Here is a 19,999-nt window from a genome sequence, read left to right on the forward strand (position 1 = left end):
AAATATATATGCGATTCCATTACTGACAAAGGGACGAAGTGAACACACTATGCGATGCCTTTTTTACGCTCTTTCCAAAAATAATAATCGCTTTAATTGCCACTGCACCCCTTCCCCCTGATGGTCCCAAATACAGCCATAGGATATAGGTTCGTGCAAAACGAAAAAAAACGCTTGACCAAAGAAACTAACTTTATAAAATACAGCATGCTATTAATCACATTAATGTGTCTACTTTTACTGTTATCCGCTATCATAAATCATTTTTATACAACAGATCTTCACTTCTTTTACAATAAAATATAGGTCTAATGATTTTGAGGGTCAATGAACCAGTTCACAAGAAAACAAAACATCAACAGATACAAAACAAGAGAGGAGTATATTAATTATGGCTATATATGGGACCGAGAGCATAAGAAAGGCATCGAATAGTGTGTTCACCTTGTCCATATGTCAGTAATGAAATTGCGTATATTTACCAAAAAATTGTCAGGGATAAGGTAAAGAAAGTTTTTTTTTAGCGGCCCATTTTGAACATAAAGCGAAAAGCATTAGGTATACAGCTGAAAGATAACATTCAGTTGTGAACATGCTCCAAAGTCTATAATAGCTACACAAAGTTTTTTTTATTTTGAACCATGATTACACGATTCCATGATTACACGATTCATTATAGGAAATGAAGTAAATTATACTCAATATCGTTGGAGAAAAAACAATTCCCTTACGAAATAAGTGATATGGGGGGGGGGTTGCACCAAGATTATTTTTTACTCTGAGCCAGAACCCCATCAGAAAAGCAAGATCAAGCCGAATCTACTACAATAGAATTATTCACTATAGGTGGTTCTGCAATATAATAATCTCTCGTTCAAAATAAAGATAAATTATCAGTTGCTATTGGTATGGAACTAAAAAATAATATTCCGTTGTAATCGTACTCTATACTCTATAATAGCTATAAGAACATTGTTTTTTATTATTTTGAACCATTATTACTTCAGAGAAGCAAAAAAAAGTCAAATTCAATAGCGATAATAATGAAGTATTATAGTATGTACCAATACAAGATTCATTATATGATATGTAGGAAATTGTACTCAATATTGTGAGAAAAAACAGTCCAATGATCCTATAAAAAATAAGTGATATGAGGGAGGGCTACACAAAGATTATTTTTTTTTTTTTGCTTTGAGAAAAAAACACATCAGAAAAGCCAGATAAAGACAAATTTAATATAACAAAATTTATCCCCTTCTACTTATTCTCCTGCATTATATACCACAGATGACCAAGCTTCGCTGCAGGAGGTTCACAGTCCAGTAACCTCTTGTTACGAGAACCAAAATAAAGATAAAATATAATAAAGGTCCGTTGTTATGGAATTTTCATTTCTTGAGTACGTCTTCAAAACAAATATCATAAATTTAAATTTTGTTACATGGAAACTATTGTTCGCCACTAGATGGCATGTGTGTTTATAACTTGGTCGTAAAATTTCAAAAAAATCAGGTTTATAGTTCGTTAGCGTGGTATGTAATTAATTCCGTTAACTGTTCATTTGTGAGCTATGAAGGGTGCTTTGATTAAACTTCATTGTTGTAAAAGTGACTCGCAACAATATGTTCTGCCGAACATAGACAGCATCCTGCAAGCAGCTTTGCTTTAGGGTGATTCTATGATTGTGACATTAGTTTCCAAAAGCTCATTTGCAGATTGTGTTGATTCGTGATGCCTTTTAAGACTGTGATCCCCTTGAAGTTCTAAAAATTTCATTTCTCCTGTAGCACTTTCAATCGAAATACAATGAGGAACCGATAATCCATCTTTAACAAAGTCAGTCTTGAATAGATTAACAAAATTTTTTAAAGAAACCTTGAAATTTCAGTCTAGCCGAGTCATTGCCACACTAGATTTGCAGTCCTACGTCATTTAGAGCATGTGATCAAATCCTGGTATCGCTCATGATTTGGGATCTGATATGAGTCAGCAAAATCATTGGCACACTGGATTTGCAGTCCTACGTCCTTTAGAGTATAAGATCAAATCCTGGTATCGCTCATTATTTGGGTTCTGATATGAGTCAGCAAAATCATTGGCACACTGGATTTGCAGTCCTACGTCTTTTAGGGTATAAGATCAAATCCTGGTATCGCTGATTATTTGGGTTCTGATGGGGGTCAGCCGTGTGACAATGTAAGCTCAGCCAGAGTCGGTCCAGCTCAAAATGGGTACCTTGAGAAATATGGAAGAAAAACACAGAAATCCTAGGATGACCTACCCCCAGCCGCATATTGAACTTCCGGCTGAAGGCAGAGAATTAGGAGATTGAACTTCCGGCTGGAGGCAGAGAATTAGGAGATTGAACTTCCGGCTGATGGCAGAGAATTAGGAGATTGAACTTCCGGTTGGATGCAGAGAATTAGGAGACTGAACTTCCGGCTGGAGGGAGGGAATTAGGAGATTGAACTTCCGGTTAAAAGCAGAGAATTAGGAGATTGAACTTTCACCTAAAGGCAGAGAATTAGGATATCGGTATCTTCGCTACGCAGACCGTTGCTCAAGCAAGCCAAAACTTTTGTTGTTTTATTTATTGAAATCATCAATTCAAACTTAGACTCGTTTGAATAAGATCAGTAATAACTTTATCTTTTCCTTGTAGTGCTAGGTTGAGGGACAACATTTTAAAATGGACCGAAATATAAAAAAAAGCAAATAAATTATATGCGGAATACTAGAAATTAGGAGGATAAATTTAATTATCTTGACACTTAAAGCGGCTAAGCCTCTACCCCCCCCCCTTTACAAACCAATGGACTACTTTATGGTTTATGGACTACTCACCTTCAGAAACCGAGTTATATACTGCAGGGAAAATGTATGATCCATTCTGATTGCACCAAATTGAGCAAACTCCTGGGATAAGCGGGTACGTCCAATCTGCTACTTTGATGTAAGAGCTTTTAGGCTCGACTGAGGAACAAACCATAAAAGAAAAAAATAAATAAATTAGAATAATGCTGAAACCATTTTCTTTGAAAATATATTAATTAATTTTTATAAGTATATCCATGACACCATCATATCCTAAAATGATAGACTGTATGTACTCAGTCCATATTACTACCACTTTTCAGAAGAAAAATAAAGACTTTGATATTTCCCAGAGACAGTCTGACAGATAATGTGACAAATTACAATAAGTATAATAAATAATATTTATCTCAGCAAAAAAGTAGCAAAATTAATACCGAAACAATCTCTTTATTTTTTCTGAGAAATTTTCTCAGAAATAATGATTAGTTTTGAACATTTTAAATCACTGAACATTTTTCATCCCTCTTAAATGATTTTAACTAGCTTATCTAATTGCCTAACTTCAAGGAATTAAATATGCTTCTCTAAAAGGCACTAGTGGCACAAGTCTATACGAAAAATCTTCTAAACTTTCTAACTCATATTCGGATAGGCTGTGAAATACATCATTTTTTCATTTTTTTTTCTATAATTTTCATCATTTTTTTCTATAATTTTTAACAGCATTGATGATGCATTACAAACAATAAAAGCCCAGGGGTTTGGACAACATAACTTTATCAGGTACAAATTTTGAACTGAGATTTTCTAGTATCAGCAAAAATTGAAGGTAATAGACAAAAATTATTGAAATTTAAGATTTTTTGGATTCAAAATTAATTCGATCTAATTCAGTTTACGTAGTAAGCCTACATTGATTAAAAAAAAAGAAGAAAAACCTTTTAATGAAATAATTTACACTAGAAGTAAAACTTTTGAAGTCAAAGAAAAAAAATCACTTAAGCAGACAAAAACATGCTCCATAGGGATCATAATCTGGGAAGGTTTAAGGGGCGGGGGCAGAGGCACTTGCCCTGGGCGCAAAAATTTTAGGCGCGTAAAATTTCAAATAAAATAACATTTATGATCACTTCGTAATTTTTAAAATGTCATTTTTATTAAAATAAAGTTGACGGCGCAGCTGACAGTAAGTATAAACAAATTGAATCCAAAATTTTCATTTTTCCCATATAAAGTAAGAAAAGCCAGTTTAAATAAATGAGGAATTCTATTGATAAATGACAATTTTGTTAAATTCGGCCTAAAATTTTTTGGAAAATAGGGGGGAGACACTAATCAAGATCTTGCCCCAGGTACAAGAGAGGCCGGAGCCGCCACTGACCATAATACAAATGGTAAAGCAAAAATCTGGAAAGCAACAATAAAAAAGGAATCATAACAAGAAAAACTGGAAAGTAACAAGAAAAAAGGAAGGAATAGCACGAGTAAACAAAGAACTATGAAGATACAGAGCCGTAACTGTAGACATTCCATTGATAATTACTACTCCTACAACTAACAACTCACCGCAACACCAACCCGCCTGAGCCCAACTCAGCCACAAACTCTCCTCCTCCATCCCAATCTATTCAAAGCCTCCCTCTTTACATTCTCCCAGTAAGTTCCCATTTCCCTTAAATCTTTCTTTATGATATCCTCCCACCCCAACCATGGACGACCTGCTTTCCGTTTATCCCTAGCCCTAGCCGGTTGACCGAAATGGACAATCTTCGGAAACCTGTCATCTTTCATCCGCAGAACGTGCCCAAGCCATCTCAGCCTTTCTCTCATTATAGCGCTAGAATGTGGGATTGAACCACACTTTTCGTACAGCCTATTGATAATTACCATTGTTTCAATTTTGTTTTAACACCAGTCAAGCGATAGAAACAACTACTAGCAACTGCAGAAATTCCCAAAATTCTACCAAAACTTCCACAGCAAGAACTCGGCTGTGTAATCCAAAAGAAGTTATGTGAAATGCTTAGTAAGAGCTTTGTATATAGCACTTTCTTAAGGGGGAGGTGGAGGTAACAGCAAAAATTTTGAAAAATTGTTATATTATTTAAAATATTTCCAACTGGTTTTATTTTAATTCACGAATGAAATAAATTTTATATTATTTAAAATATTTCCAACTGGTTTTATTTTAATTCATGAATGACATACGGAAATTATGAAATTTCAAAATAATGGCATGTCGAAATAACAGCTTAAACTAACTATTGTGACAATTGGGCTTTACAAAATAAAACAGATAATAAGACTCAAATTATAACAGTCTAAGTGTAACTTATTTTATTTTCAAGCTTCTTGTGGGTTGAAAAATTATAGAACTATTCAAAATATTTATCGCTAGTTTTCAATTTTCAAGCAAGTGTGACAAGTAAAAACAATTGCCAGAATTTTTGGTGTTTGCGCATGTTCTTGAGTAGGGAGATTTATTTTAGTCTATAATTGATTTGGTCAAATTGGCTCCTAAAAAATTATACCGCGTTAAAAATCAAAAACTTTATTTTAAAACTTTTTCGTGTTGATGCTCGGTTTTAAAAAATACCCTTGTAACTGTAAAGAATAAATCTAGTCTGGCACTAAAACCGCAAAAATGCAAGAAGTGTACATGGTCAGATCGTAATCTGTATGTTATTTTTTATTTTTATTTTTTATGGCTGATGCATTTAAGCCCGATTTCCGACAGAATTTCAAGTTTTTAGCTTGGCTCATTCGATTTAGCTGTTTTGGCTTCAGTCGGCTTGGTACTGAACTGACTTGACAGTAGTAGTAGTAGCGGTAATTTGATTGTATTAGTTGTGGTTCTGATAAAGCTGTGTTTTTTCTGGTGTTCCAGACCGTGAAGTGGGCACTTGCATCAAACACATAAATGTTTAATTAAATAACTTCACGGATTTATATAAAGCACAACTGCCAGGAAATTTTTATCTTCGCTAATTTGATTATAGACCTATTAGTTGTGGTTCGGATAAAGCAATGTTTTTTGCATGTCTTCTATACTTTGGGTGGGCAGTTGCCAGGTAGAAGCCCACCTTTTGGCTATTTTAAATACATATAAAATTAAATAAATGAACTTTAGGATTTAAAGAAAGTACAAATGCCAAAAAATGTGAAAGCAACAAGGGGGAATTATTACTCTTCGCTTTCAGTTGTTTAATCATCTATAGAGTTAAACCATCTAATATTCCGAAACCATGTTTTTTTTAGTAGAATTTTATTACCGAGATGTTAAGATTCAAAAGGATCTACGAATAAGTAATTTTACATTTCTATACCAAGCTCGATGATTTTTTTTGTAGAATTTTATTATATAAAATTATATTACCGGGACGTTAAGATTCAAAAGGATTTACGAACAAGTAGTTTTACATTTGTATACCAAGCTCGATGATTTTTTAATGGAATTTATTATTTAAAAGTTTATTATCAAGACGTTAAGATTCAAAATGATTTACGAACAAGTAATTTTACATTTCTATACCAAGCTCGATGATTTTTTTTATAGAATTTTATTATATAAAAGTTTATTACCAAGACGTTAAGATTCAAAAGGATTTAAGAACAAGTAATTTTACATTTCTATACCAAGCTCGATGATTTTTTTAGTAGAATTTTATTATATAAAATTTTATTACCGGGACGTTAAGATTCTAAAGGATTTACGAAAAAGTAATTTTACATTTCTATACTAAGCACGAGACGATGCTTTTCTTAGTAGAATTTTATGATATAAAATTTTATTACCGAGACGTTAAGATTCTTATAAAAGTGATTCATACTTAAGATTCAAGATCTAAGTAGTAATTTTACATTTCTATACCAAGCTCGATGATTTTTTTTGTAGAATTTTGTTATATAAAATTATATTACCGGGACGTTAAGGTTCATAATGATTTACGAACAAGTAGTTTTACATTTCTATACCAAGCTCGATGATTTTTTAATGGAACTTATTATTTAAAAGTTTATTACCAAGACGTTAAGATTCAAAATGATTTAAGAACAAGTAATTTTACATTTCTATACCAAGCTCGATGATTTTTTAATAGAATTTTATTATATAAAATTTTATTACCGGGACGTTAAGATTCAAAAGGATTTACGAACAAGTAATTTTACATTTCTATACTAAGCACGAGACGATGCTTTTCTTAGTAGAATTTTATGATATAAAAGTTTATTACCAAGACGTTAAGATTCATAATGATTTACGAACAAGTAATTTTACATTTCTATACCAAGCTTGATGATTTTTAGTAGAGTTTTGTTATATAAAAGTTTATTACCGAGACGTTAAGGTTCAAAAGGATTTACGAACAAGTAATTTTACATTTCTATACCAAGCTCGATGATTTTTTAGTAGAATTTTATTATATAGGATTTTATTACCGAGACGGTAAGATTCAAAAGAATTACGAACAAGTAATTTTAAATTTCTATACCAAGCTTGATGATTATCAAAGAATATCACCAAATTGATTGTCAAAGAATGTTGCCAAAGAATATCCATCTTTGGGAAATTGATTTTCAATCAATCATATTGATTGTCATATGACCAAATTGATTGTCAAAGAATGTCACCAAAGAATATTCATCTTTGGGAAATATACAAGCCATATACGAGGGGGACAAACGTTGCCAAATTATTCACTATGGTGCACTTAACGATTAGCATATATTGGTAACAGTGGCGGATCCAGGATTTTTTTAGGCGGGGGGGGGGGGGGCCAAATAGGTTGATCCGATAAACTTGCGTTAGGAGCAAGTTTAATTAACGCAAACTTGCGTTGATTCAGTAAATTACACAACTTTAGACTATGTTAGGGGGCGCGCGTCCCCCTTCCCCTCCCCTGGATCCACCACTGTTTGATAACGAACCTTCTGACATCAGAATCTGCAGTTCATATTTTTCTTCGTCTCTCCCAACAGTATTCTCAGTTGATATTCTAAATATTTCTACATCCTGCTGAGCGAATACGACTGAAAAAATTTGATTTGAATCAGCTTCTTCCACAATCGGCTGCCTTTCCGCTCCCTGACCAGATTCAATGTCTGCAATACGCATCAGAACTTGCTTCCTACAAGGAAAAACAATATGAAAACAATATAAACAATAAAAAATAAAATCAAAAATAGAAAACAATATAATAAAAACAAACACACATTAGAAACAATAAAAAAAACACATGAAAACACAACAATAGAATATGAGCAACGCAAAGATTTTTATATTATTAACAAACAACAAGTAACAACTAATAAACAGTTACAAGTATCTGGCTTAGACAGATACTTGTTTCATGGGTGTTCCGTGGTCATTCATAAAACACGTAAAAAAAAACACACACACAAATAGAAATAATAGCTTAGGCAACTTCAAAATACTTGTAGAACTTCTACCAAATCAAAATTAGGAGCCTTAAAGTTGAAGCATATAAAGTAGCAATATAAAAAAGATACATATAAAAAAAATGAAAAGGAAAGAAAATGATGAAAACAAAACGATGAAATAATAACAAAATTACTTTCAGCCAGTAAATAATGAAAACACCATTCATTGTTACTGAAACAACATTAATGAAAAAATTATAATAAAAACACCATTTATTATTACTGAAATACCATTAATGAAAACACCTATAATGAAAACACCATTCATTATTACTGAAACACCATTAATGAAAACACCATTCATTATTACTGAAACAACATTAATGAAAACACCATTCATAAATAATGAAAACACCATTTATTATTACTGAAATACCATTAATGAAAACACCATTAATGAAAACACCATTCACAAATAATGAAAACACCATTCATTATTACTGAACACCATTAATGAACACACCTATCATGAAAACACCATTCATAAATAATGAAAACACCATTCATAGATAATTCAGTAAAGACCTGTGTTAAGCCATCTCCAGCGCTTAACAAAAATTAAACTGGAGAAGTTACCTTTAACAAAAGCGAAAAAGTAACTAAAAATCAAACAAAACGAAAAGACCACTGAGGCATTGGATTAGGCATGAATTCTATCCAAGGCTACAGACACAGCCTGTTTATTGATTATACTTGGATTAACTTTGGACTAAAGATCCATTTAGACATTTTCTAATGTATCTTTTTTATACAATGAGAAGGAAAAAGTACTGAGTATATTTTCATTGGATTATCACAAATGGGACTTTTAAAAATATCTCATTATCACTGTTTAAAGTGAGGTCTTAATGCATATATTTTTTTAAATTCAAACTAACTCCCTAAAAGATTGTACTAAGCTATTTATTTTGGACGCTAGAGTTGACTCATCAAAGGAATTAAATGACCTGGATTGTCCTGCCCAAAGTAGAGTCATAGTCATCATTTTTATTTGCAAAACCTCGAGGAGGGGAGAGGGGGGTCTTTCCTACAAAAACTGCAACACTTTCACAGTTATTTTCCTAATCTCCGTGCAAAGTGCCTGTTTTCATGCATTTCTGCATTGCGTTTTCTTACAAAATTTGAAACGGCAACCTAAAATGTTTTTATGTATTTGGTATCTTAAAATTCATCTTGAGACAAATTTGTCAAGGGAAAATTCTCCTAAAAAGGTCTAAACATTCAGGTATTTTATTAAATCAACATGGAAACTGAATAGAAGTATGTATTACAGTATGTATTACAATTATTACAGTATGTATTACAATACATACTTCTTTATTACAGAAGTATGTATTACAATCGAAAAAGCAGCCTAAACATCCATGAGATCAAAAATTCTTCATCAAAAATTTGAACTTAGTCTAAGACTCTTTTTAATCCTTCATCTTGCAGAACACCTGTATTCTGCTTTGGGGGCACTGGGGAGCAGCCCCAAAATTACAAATTACCACACATTTGAATTTAAACGGCTATATATTTAACATCAACGTGAAGAATAGGTAGGTTTTCTCCAAAACATACTCTGGAAAAATGCATTTATGAAAACCTTGAGACATTCTAAATGTTTTAAAAACGCTTTTATACATACACATTTTTAACAGTGGATTTTATGCAAGAAAAATAAATTGATATTTTAAATTAAATATATAAACTAATTTCTACATACAATTCTAGTAATCAGACTACCTTGAAGATATATATACTCTGAACACTTTGAGATGTTGAAGAGCCCCTTCTCAAGACTGCATATTGTATTACAAGTTTTAAGAATCTTATACTTTTACAAACGTTTATTGAATATCTAAGTCCAGAAAAGGAACAGTTTAAGTATCAACGAAACTTCCAAACAGCCTTTGAAAATAAAAAAATAGCTACTTAGTTTGGATTTGTTACAATATTCTATTAGAATTATGTTAGCTTGTGTATGGAAAAAGAAATTATTCTATAGAAAATATATAAGTTTTAAAAGTTTATGTAATGTCAGTTCGTTCATCAAGCTAAAACTTCTCAGTGAAATATTTGATGTGGGGTTTCGGCTTTTTCCTTTTTTTAATAAGAACTAATACAAGATCCTATATTACTGCTGAAATATTTCTCAAGGATAAATTAATTAGCAACTACCGCCTTCTTTTATTTTGGGCATCACGCCAGATTATTTAAGTATAATTATTGCAGAAAGAGAAGTAAGGCAAGAAAAGGGGAGGGCTTCACGGCAAAAAATAGCCAATATTTTTTAGAACTAACCTCAAATCATCGAATATGTCAAGATATTTTCTGGAATCATCCTCTGAAGGTGCAATATTTTTGACTATGTTCGAAATAGAAGTCAAGGTTTCGTAGTAACATTTGATTGCCTGAAAGAAAAGCAATAACAATTTAACAATAGCAACAATAAACTATAAATAATAAAATATAAAAAATAATGAATATAATCATATGGTAATAATTAAAATAACCAATACACTTGCGCAGCTGATTAAAAGCTAAGTTGGTGGCAGCAAGTAAAACATGTTTATAAATGAAAGGTTCGGTATAACACTGGAGAAATTTAATTTTTATTACTTACTTGCTTTCTCTTTCATTAGAAAAAAAATCTTTCAGCAAAAAATTCACAATAAAATAATAATAAGATTACCAATAGACATTTGTGGCATGATTCTTTATAAATTTGATATTTTTTCCTATTTAAATATTTTTCCCATCTTTCTTTAAAAAAAAGGAAAAATAAGGGAATATTTCTTTATAAGACAGAGGGAATTCTTTTTAGCTAACAACAATCGTCATTTGGTAAATCTCAAAAGTTGAACAATGTTGCATATACTTTTTTTTTAATTGGTCAGCGAAGAAATAGTTGGCTCCTCATCCAAAAAGTTTTCCAAGTTTGAGTTGCAAGCTTAAAAATTCAAAGTATTTGCTAAAATTGCATTCACTAAATAGGTTATTGCTTGCTAGACATTCTTTCAAAAAGACCTTATCAAATTTTACATCAAGAGATTCGTGCATCTTTTCTAACACTATTGCTTCTCAATTCAGCACTTATGCTCTTTGCTGTAAAAAATTGGCTGAGGTTTTTCACTCAATATTCATGCTTGTCATTCATTCATCAAGCTTCATTAAACACTTAAGCTTCAGAGTTACTTATTGTCTTCATGTTTTTGATTTACTACTCATACTTCAGTTTCTTCTATTTGAATACTCGTGAGCTTTACCAGTGAAAACTTGATCATGCTTTTCATTCAATACTCAAGCTTCAGAGCTATTTTTCATAAAATATTCAAGCTTTTAATTTAAAACTCAAGCCTCAGAGTTAATCCTGTTTGAATAATAGTGTGCTTTACAAGGGAAAACTTGTTCATACTTCTCATTCAATGCGTAAGCTTCAGAACTCCTTTTCATGGAATTTTCATACTTATTAACTAAAAATTTACTGATGCTTCTCATTAAACATTCAGGCTATTGATCTACTACTCAAACCTCAGAGTTAATCTTGTTTCAATACTAGTATGCTTTACCAGGGCAAATTTTCTCATACTTCTCATTCAATAGTCAATCTTCAGAGTTACTTCTCATGGAATATTCATATTTTTGTACTAAAAATTTAGTCCTGCTTCTCATTAAATATTAAAGCTTTTGATTTACTACCAATACCTCAAAGTTGATTTAGTTTGAATACTTGTGTGTTTTACTGATGAAAACTTGCTCATAATTCACATTCAATACTCAAGCTTCAGAGCTACTTATCATGGAATATTCATACTTTTTGACTAAAAATTGACTCAAGCTTCTCATTAAATACTCAAGTTTTTAATTTACTGCTCAAACCTCAAAGTAATTTTGTTTGAATACTAGTGTGCCTTACCAAGGAAAAATTGCCCATATTTCTCATTTAATACTCAATCATCAGAGCTACTTTTGATAGGATATTCATACTCTTTGACTAAAAACTTATCCATATTTCTCACTCAACTCATAATTCATAAAATAAATAAAATGTTTCTAATAAAATTCATATTCATAAAATTCTAATAAAATTCTAATTCATAAAATGTTTCTAATAAAATGCTCATATTTGTTGTCTATGAAAACATGCTCATGCCTGTCTTTAAATGCTCATCTTTCAGTCACCTCTCATTACTCATACTTTCGTTTTTACTAAAAATTGGTTCAAACTTCTCATGAAACACCCATGTTTGTCCTTTACTACTCATGCTTTGAGCAAAAAGTTACTTCTTTTAAATTTTGATGTGATTGGTTTCACCAAAATACAAGTAATACAATCTTCATAAATTTAATACACAAGCTACTTATCTTTGGCAGGGTAATAAAAATAAATGTGAAATATGCAATATTTGTTATAAAACAGATGTCAATTAAGAAGCAACCTTGTTGAATAGGAGTATTACAGTGAAGCTTTTCTGTTAAAATATAACATGTATGAATAATAAGCCACTCAGTGAAAACTGTTTGTTTTACTACCACATATCAATAAAAAAAAAACACATGTAAACACTGCAGTCTTAGTTCACAAGGACATCTATAGGAGAGAGGAATGTTTCAATAACTCCTCCCATGAGTAAGTAATAACACTTAAGTACAAAACTATGCACTATTCAGAAAAAATACAGCAATTTTTTTGGCAAGAAAATTTTGAAATGTTTCACCAGGAAGGATGATAAAGGCTTGCTTCTCTCTCCCCCTCCTCCCAAAAATTTTTGAGATGGCAGTCTTTTGATAGAGCTCTTCCAATACTGTAGTACCAAGTGATGACATGTTTGTTTGCCATCAAATAACTTAATAAAGATGTTTATGTTTATAATAATCATTACTTAAAAATACTATGTACTCAAACAGGATAAAGCATCTTCTTAATTTAATAACTAACATTTTTGTTTTACTCTTTTTGTCACATTTGATATTTATGCTCCATTTCTTTGACACATTTAAGGGAGTCTTTCTACTAGTGCCTGTTTGCCTTGCATGTTTTGAACCTGCCACCCACTGGTCCTGTTTAACCACAGTGCAAAAATGAGGAGGAACGGTCAGAAGCAGCCACCCATGGATTCCTTATAAACCCAAAAACAAAGAATCAGAAACAACCTTCTGATTCCCTCTGTAATGCACTGCTATGTGGGGAAAATGAAATATTTCAAAAGCATTCTACATTAGAAAATTACTAGGAATAGTGTTGTCAGGTTTAGACTTTTATATGGAAGTCTCAAATAATTGCTTCTGGCGCTTTTGATCCTGAGTGTCGAAAAGGCTAATGATAACAAGGTGAAACTTTAAGGGGATGTTGAACTTAATCAAAAGACACTATGTGCATCCAGGTTGTCTAAATTGTATGTGTTGGGGTTCCACCACTGTTTCTTTTCAGGTAAATGATGCATTTTCCTTTCTGTAATTACGTTTGCCATTAACATAATCATTAATCCTAGGTTGAAATCTGGTTGCTAAGCTAGATTCTTTTACAATAAGTAAGCTTTCAACAAAATGATATTTCGGTCGTCCTGATCTGATCCATTGAAAGGTGAAGTTAAGAAAAAGTAGAATGGATTTTGAATGGGGATTTAGAGGATAGACTAGGGCCAAGCAAAGGTCAACCCCTATGTAAAGTTTGTGTACAGAATGAATATTAAAATAATAAATAATTTATTTTTGACCCACTATACAGAAAATAAAGTGGAGTAACACAAGAAAAGAAAAAAACACAAAAATACATTTAACAACAACACAGTAAATAAATATTACACTCAATGCGCTGTGGCTACCCGGATAAGTGGGTGTTTAACACCCAAAGTAGCATAAATGTTCTCTTGAAGACGGCTACTTTGTCTGACAAAACAATTTACAATATCCGGAGAGCAAAAATCTGCATCATCTTTTTATTACTGTATCTGCGAGGCAGATACAATAAAAACTTGCAATATCGGAAATACATAATTCTAATATCGCTAATATCCCCTGGTCGAAACAAGATGTGAAGGCCAGCTGGGAACAAAGCCGCATGGTCAAAAAAGCTCGAGTACAATTTAGCCAATGCCTTTCTGTTATATCTTCCCCTGTTGGGGACAATTTTCGCGTACCCCAGTTTCAGCTTCTCCTTAATATCACTCAATGCCCGGAAACGAAATAACGTAAGCGATTTGCAAATATTGATCCCAAGCCATCGGAAAGATTCAACACTTTTTACAGAAAATAAGCCGCAATCAAGTGGCGTTGCTGAAGATTTTGAATTAAACGCTAAATATTAGCATTTATCAGTGTTGAGGCTTAATCCGATTTCCCCATACAGCCGCGATACTAGTAGCACGGACTTCCTTAGAATAAACTTTGACATGCTAACAAGCAGAAGATCATATGCATATACAATATAGGAGACGTTTGACAACCCTGAAGAGTAAGAAAGCGGTATCATATTAAGAACATTCAATAAAAAAGCTTTAAAAATATGAGGTGAAAGCACACCACCCTGACGGACCCCAGATCTAACTGGGATTTTACCAAAGGCCCAGGTATTCTGCCTCAACTGAATAAATGAATTCTGGTATCAAAACCGAAGTACACAAATAACTGAACCATTCACACCCAAACGTGCCAGAAAAAACTATGCCTGAGAGTGACAAACAGTATCGAAAGCTTTAGATAGGTCCGACGCACAAATGTGAACTTCCGTTTTTAAACGATGTGCTTCTTGTAACACTGTTGCAAGTATACGGTGGACATGCTGGCATCCTATACGCGACTTAAAACCGAACTGATTTGCGTCATAATCCACCTTATCTTGAATAAATGGGAGCAATACATATTCAAATAGTTTGCTTAAATTACACGCTACAGTGATAGGGCGGTAGGATCCACAATTAAGCGGATCCTTCCCTCGCTTCAGAACAGAGGTAACAGTGCCACACAGGAAAGAATCCGGCAATAGTCAGCTACTAACACACATCTGAAAAAGTAGTTGCAGATGGCTGATCAACTCTGGAGAATCAACTCTTAAATGCTCAACACAAATTCCATCCAAATCAACCGACTTAGATTTTAATCTTTTAATGCTTTTCAGAACAGACTCAGCACTAATAGGGATAATATCTTTCTGGCGTAGACTACGCGGAATAACTGAATCAAGCAGTCTACAAAACCCGGAATGGACTGCATAATTTACTGTACTGAAAATTGTCAAGTAATGACTAACCCATGAATCACCAGGAATTAAACTGGACGAAACAGTCGGGTTTAGCTTACTAGAATCCACCACTTCACTCCATTGCCGAGGACTTTTTGGAAATTCCTTAACCTTATATCGGATGCTTCGCAAGTAAGATTTGAATTCTACTACTACTACTACTACTAACAACTCATCGCAGCACCAAGCCGCCTGAGGCCAACGCAGCTACGCACGCTCCTCCTCCACCCCAATCAATTCAAAGCCTCCTTTTTACACCCGCCCACGAAGTTCCCATTTCCTTTAAATCTCTCTTTATGACGTCCTCCCACCCCAGACGGGGACGACCTGCTTTCCGTTCAGCCCTAGATGGTTGGCCGAAAAGAACAATCTTCGGTAATCTGTCATCCTTCATCCGCACAACATGCCCCAACCACCTCAACCTTTCTTTCATTATAGATCTAGAAAGCGGTATTGAACCATATTTTTCGTATAGCCTATTGTTTGAAATACGGTCATTCAGACGGGGACCCAGAAGAATCCTTAAACACTTTCTCTGGAAAATATCTAGCAAATCTTCATCCGCTTTTCGGAGCGTCCATGCTTCAGAGCCATATTTGACCACTGTCATCACTGTAGCTTCTAAGAATCTAATCTTGGTTTGCAGACTTATCTTCCTATTCTTCCAGACTTTTTTTAACTGTGAAAAAACACCCTGAGCCTTGGCTTTTATTGCTATCTATTTCAACATCTTCACTGCTCCCATCATCTTTACTAATAATACTACCAAGGAAAGTGAAGCTGCCCACCTGATCAATCTTTTCATTACCCACAGTCACCTTTTCATCTTCACTTATTCCTAGCCTTAGTGACTTAGTCTTCCTAACATTAATTTTCAAACCAATTATAGCACTGTGAACTCGCAAAACCTCTAAAACTTCATTCATTTTGCTCAAACTTTCATCTAGGATACTTAAATCATCAGTATAATCCAAGTCCAGGAGACATTTTCCTACCCATTTGACTCCGTGGCCTCTCATTTCCTTTCCTGTGTTCCTTAAAACAAAGTCCATCAAAATAATCCATATAAAGGGGGATAGAACACAATCCTGCTTAACTCCTGATTTAATACAGAACCAGCTGCTAACCTCATTTCCTACCTTAACCGCAGCAGTGTTATTCTCGTACATAGCACTAATCACTTTAATGTATTTGTCTGGTATACCATAAAAGGATAAAACCTTTACTAAAGCTCCTCTATCAACAGAATCGAACGCTTGCTCATAATCTATAAAACTGAGGACCAAATGTGTTTGAAAACTTAGGCACTTCTCAATTATTAACCTAAGAGTGAAAATTTGGTCAACACATCCTCTACCCTTTCTAAAACCGCACTCCTCTTCTCTTAAAACTTTGTCTACGGCATCTCTCAGTCTAAAAAGTATCATATTACTAAGAAATTTGCTACCTACAGAGACCAGACTAATGCCATGATAATTACCACATTCACTTTTATCACCTTTCTTATAAAGTGGCTTAATTAAGGTTTTCTTAAAATCGTTAGGTACTTCCCCTTTTTCAAAAATCATATTCATAATCTTCAATAACTTATTTCTAACCTCAGAGCCACCATATTTAAGTAACTCATTTATCACCCTATCAGCACCTGGAGCCTTATTTTTTTTTAATCCCTTTAGTACTGTCGCCAATTCTTCCTCACAAAACAAATCTTCCTTCACATCCAAGGTATCACAAACTTTTTCATTTTCCTCTATATTTTTTCCTGCAACTCTATCTCGGTTAAGCAAATTCTCAAAATGTTCGGCTCATCTCGCTTTAGCTTTTTCCTTATCGCTAATTGCCACCCCATTCCTATCTTTAACTGGGACAAGTCCGGATTGACTACTACCTCTCAATTTGTTGACGTGCCAGTACAATATTTTACTATTATGCCGTCTAGCTGCATCTTCTAAATCTTCGGCAATTTTATCCATGGCCTCCACTTCACACCTCCTTAGCTCATATTTCAATGCTTTCTCCACTTTCCTTACATTTCTTTTGTTTTCATGCGATCTATCACTCAGATAATTCTTGTACAAGTCCTTTCTCCTTTCTATTAAACATAAAGCTTTTTCACTAATATTCTTAGCTGCAGTTCTAGCTTTCTTCCCTAATACACCTTCAGCAACTTCAAAAATTATTTTTCTAAAATTATTCCAACCATCTTCCACATTATCAAATTTTAAATTGGTTAGATAAGAAGGAAATACTTAGCCCGATACAAGCGGGATTCAGATCGACATTCTGAACCATTGACCATATTTTTACTTTGGATGCATTGAGAAGGAAATACGCAAGAGGAAAAAATTGTCGGCTATTCGTAGCCTTTTTAGACCTGAAAAGTGCTTTTGATTTGGTAAATGGGAGGTTGTTAATTGAAAGTCTGTTAGAAATAGGCTTGCCGTCTTGCTCTGTAGCAATAATAGCAGATATTTTTCAGAAGGTGAAATTTTCTGCGAAGGTTATTGGAAACTTTTCTAGGCAGGTCACGTCTCATGTGGGTGTGAAACAATGATGTACTTTATCTCCTAAGCTTTTCTCCTTGTTTTTTAATGATTTAGATAGGTTTATGAAAAATAATGAGGGTTTATGAGCCCCTTGTGTATATTTGGATTGGTTTAGGCTATCATTCATGTTATTCGCGGATGACATAGATCTAGTGGCGGATAGCAGAGATAATCTTCAGAAGCAATTAAATATAATAAAAATTATTTAGAAAAGAATGGATTTAGATTTGAACGCTAAGAAATCATTAGTATTAGTATTTAAGAGTTAAGAAAATGTTGATTTAGAGGTTTATTTTAATTTTCGAGGAAAGGTCTTAGAGGTTAAAGATGAATTTGTTTATTTGGGTGTTAAGTTTAGTGCATTAAGGGGAATGTCTAGGCATGTAGAAGATTGCAATTTAAGGGGTAATAGGCTAATAAATATGCTTTTGAGAAGTAATTTAAATCAGCTAGCTGATATGAGGATCCAGAAAAGAGTTTTCCAGACAAAAGTAGCTTCTAGTCTACATTGTGGCTCTGAGGTTTGGGGTTTTGCTAAAGAAGCTAAGCTAAAAGTAGTTCAGCTAAGATATTTTAAGAGAATTCTAGGCTTGAAGGATTCATTTAGTTCAGTGGTACTGAAAGGAGTTTTGGGGCTTTTTTCTTTAAGGAGTGTTAGATTGGTTAGAATGGTAAAATTCTGGGAGAAGATAATTAGGCTACCTGGAGTTCGGCTTCTTAAGGCAGCTTATTTGGAGAGCTTGAAGGATGGTAGACGTGATTCATGGTCAAATTAGGTCAAGAAAATATTGGATCTTTGTGGACTTTAGGAGATGTGGAATGAAGGAAAAGGCCCTATGGATGAAAACCGTGTCAGTATGGAAGGAAGTCCAGCGAACCCTAAATGACCAAGAAATCCAAAAATGGCAAGCTCATAAGGACCAATGTATGTCTTTGAGGTTTTACTCCCAAGCCAAAGACGGTTGGCGGGAGGAGGTTTATCTTAGATTTGGTTGAATAATGAGGATTTGAAGAATTTGTTGTTGGTAAGAGGGGATAGTTTGGATTTAGGTGAGAGAAGTAAACTTTTGGGAAAGTTTAGGCTGGCGGCTGTCCCTCATTTCTGTCCAATGTGTGGATTGGTGAATGAAAACTTATTTCCTTTTGTATCGGAGTGTGAAGAGCCGTCTGAGTTGCGGAATGAATGTTTCGGACGAGTGTTTGGGAGCGAATGGTGGTTAATAGAGCGGATGGCTGAGAGGAACGCATGTGCTATTAAACAGTGGTGTAAGTTTCTTCGTTTAGGGATTAAATATAGGAAATCATGTTTGAGGGGATAGCCTGATACTATATTTATGATTTGAATTTTATTATATGGTGTTTGTTGGTTAAAAGTCGAACCTTAGCGTGTTTCTTTTTTGTCGTTTTGTTGTTCTTTTTCTTTTTTTCTTTTTTGATTTTTACTATCTAAAGTTGTATTTTGTTCCTGAGTGTTGGTTTGTAGACTGTATTATGTGTTGCTATGGCCCACAGGCTTTTTGCAATAAATCTTATCTTATCTTATCAAAGTAAATGGTAAGGAACCGTCACAGATGAGAGCAGAGTTGCCAAAGTACAGATATATAATGTCCAGTTAGCTTTGTTCCATTCACGCTTACTATACCATTTCGTGCCCCGTACAGAAGATTCACACTGATTCGGGCCAGAAGAATGCGAAACAGAGACGGTAAAAGATAGGGGGAGGTGATCATAATCTCTTTCTTCATCATGAACCTCGACACTCGAGCATATCACACCAGCCGAGCAAACACAATGGTCTATACAGTCACACATCCACTATTATGAATATATGAAAAATCTGCACTCTTAGCTACCATCTGATATTCATCTGGCAAAGACTGAAGCACAAGATCAGACTGAGTCAACTCTCTATATATGATACAATTTAGGTCTCCCACTATGATCCACTTATAGCTATGACTTTCAA

General features: G+C 33.7%; 1 protein-coding gene across 3 annotated transcripts in view; it reads right to left on the reverse strand.

The window, feature by feature from the left end:
• Positions 1–19,999, reverse strand: part of spartin — a 78,567-nt gene that overhangs the window by 48,431 nt on the left and 10,137 nt on the right. For all 3 annotated transcript variants that reach the window (XM_089107954.1, XM_089107952.1, XM_089107953.1), the window contains exons 3-5: positions 10,549–10,658; positions 7,750–7,949; positions 2,848–2,976 (exon numbers count right to left, since the gene is read on the reverse strand). In XM_089107954.1, the coding sequence (XP_088964080.1) occupies positions 2,848–2,976; positions 7,750–7,949; positions 10,549–10,658 (439 nt within the window). The remainder of the gene's footprint in view (positions 1–2,847; positions 2,977–7,749; positions 7,950–10,548; positions 10,659–19,999) is intronic.

Source organism: Artemia sp. Qi Xiang Cuo, chromosome 2, assembly GCF_049724085.1.
Source record: "Artemia sp. Qi Xiang Cuo chromosome 2, ASM4972408v1, whole genome shotgun sequence".
Lineage (NCBI taxonomy): Eukaryota > Metazoa > Arthropoda > Branchiopoda > Anostraca > Artemiidae > Artemia > Artemia sp. Qi Xiang Cuo.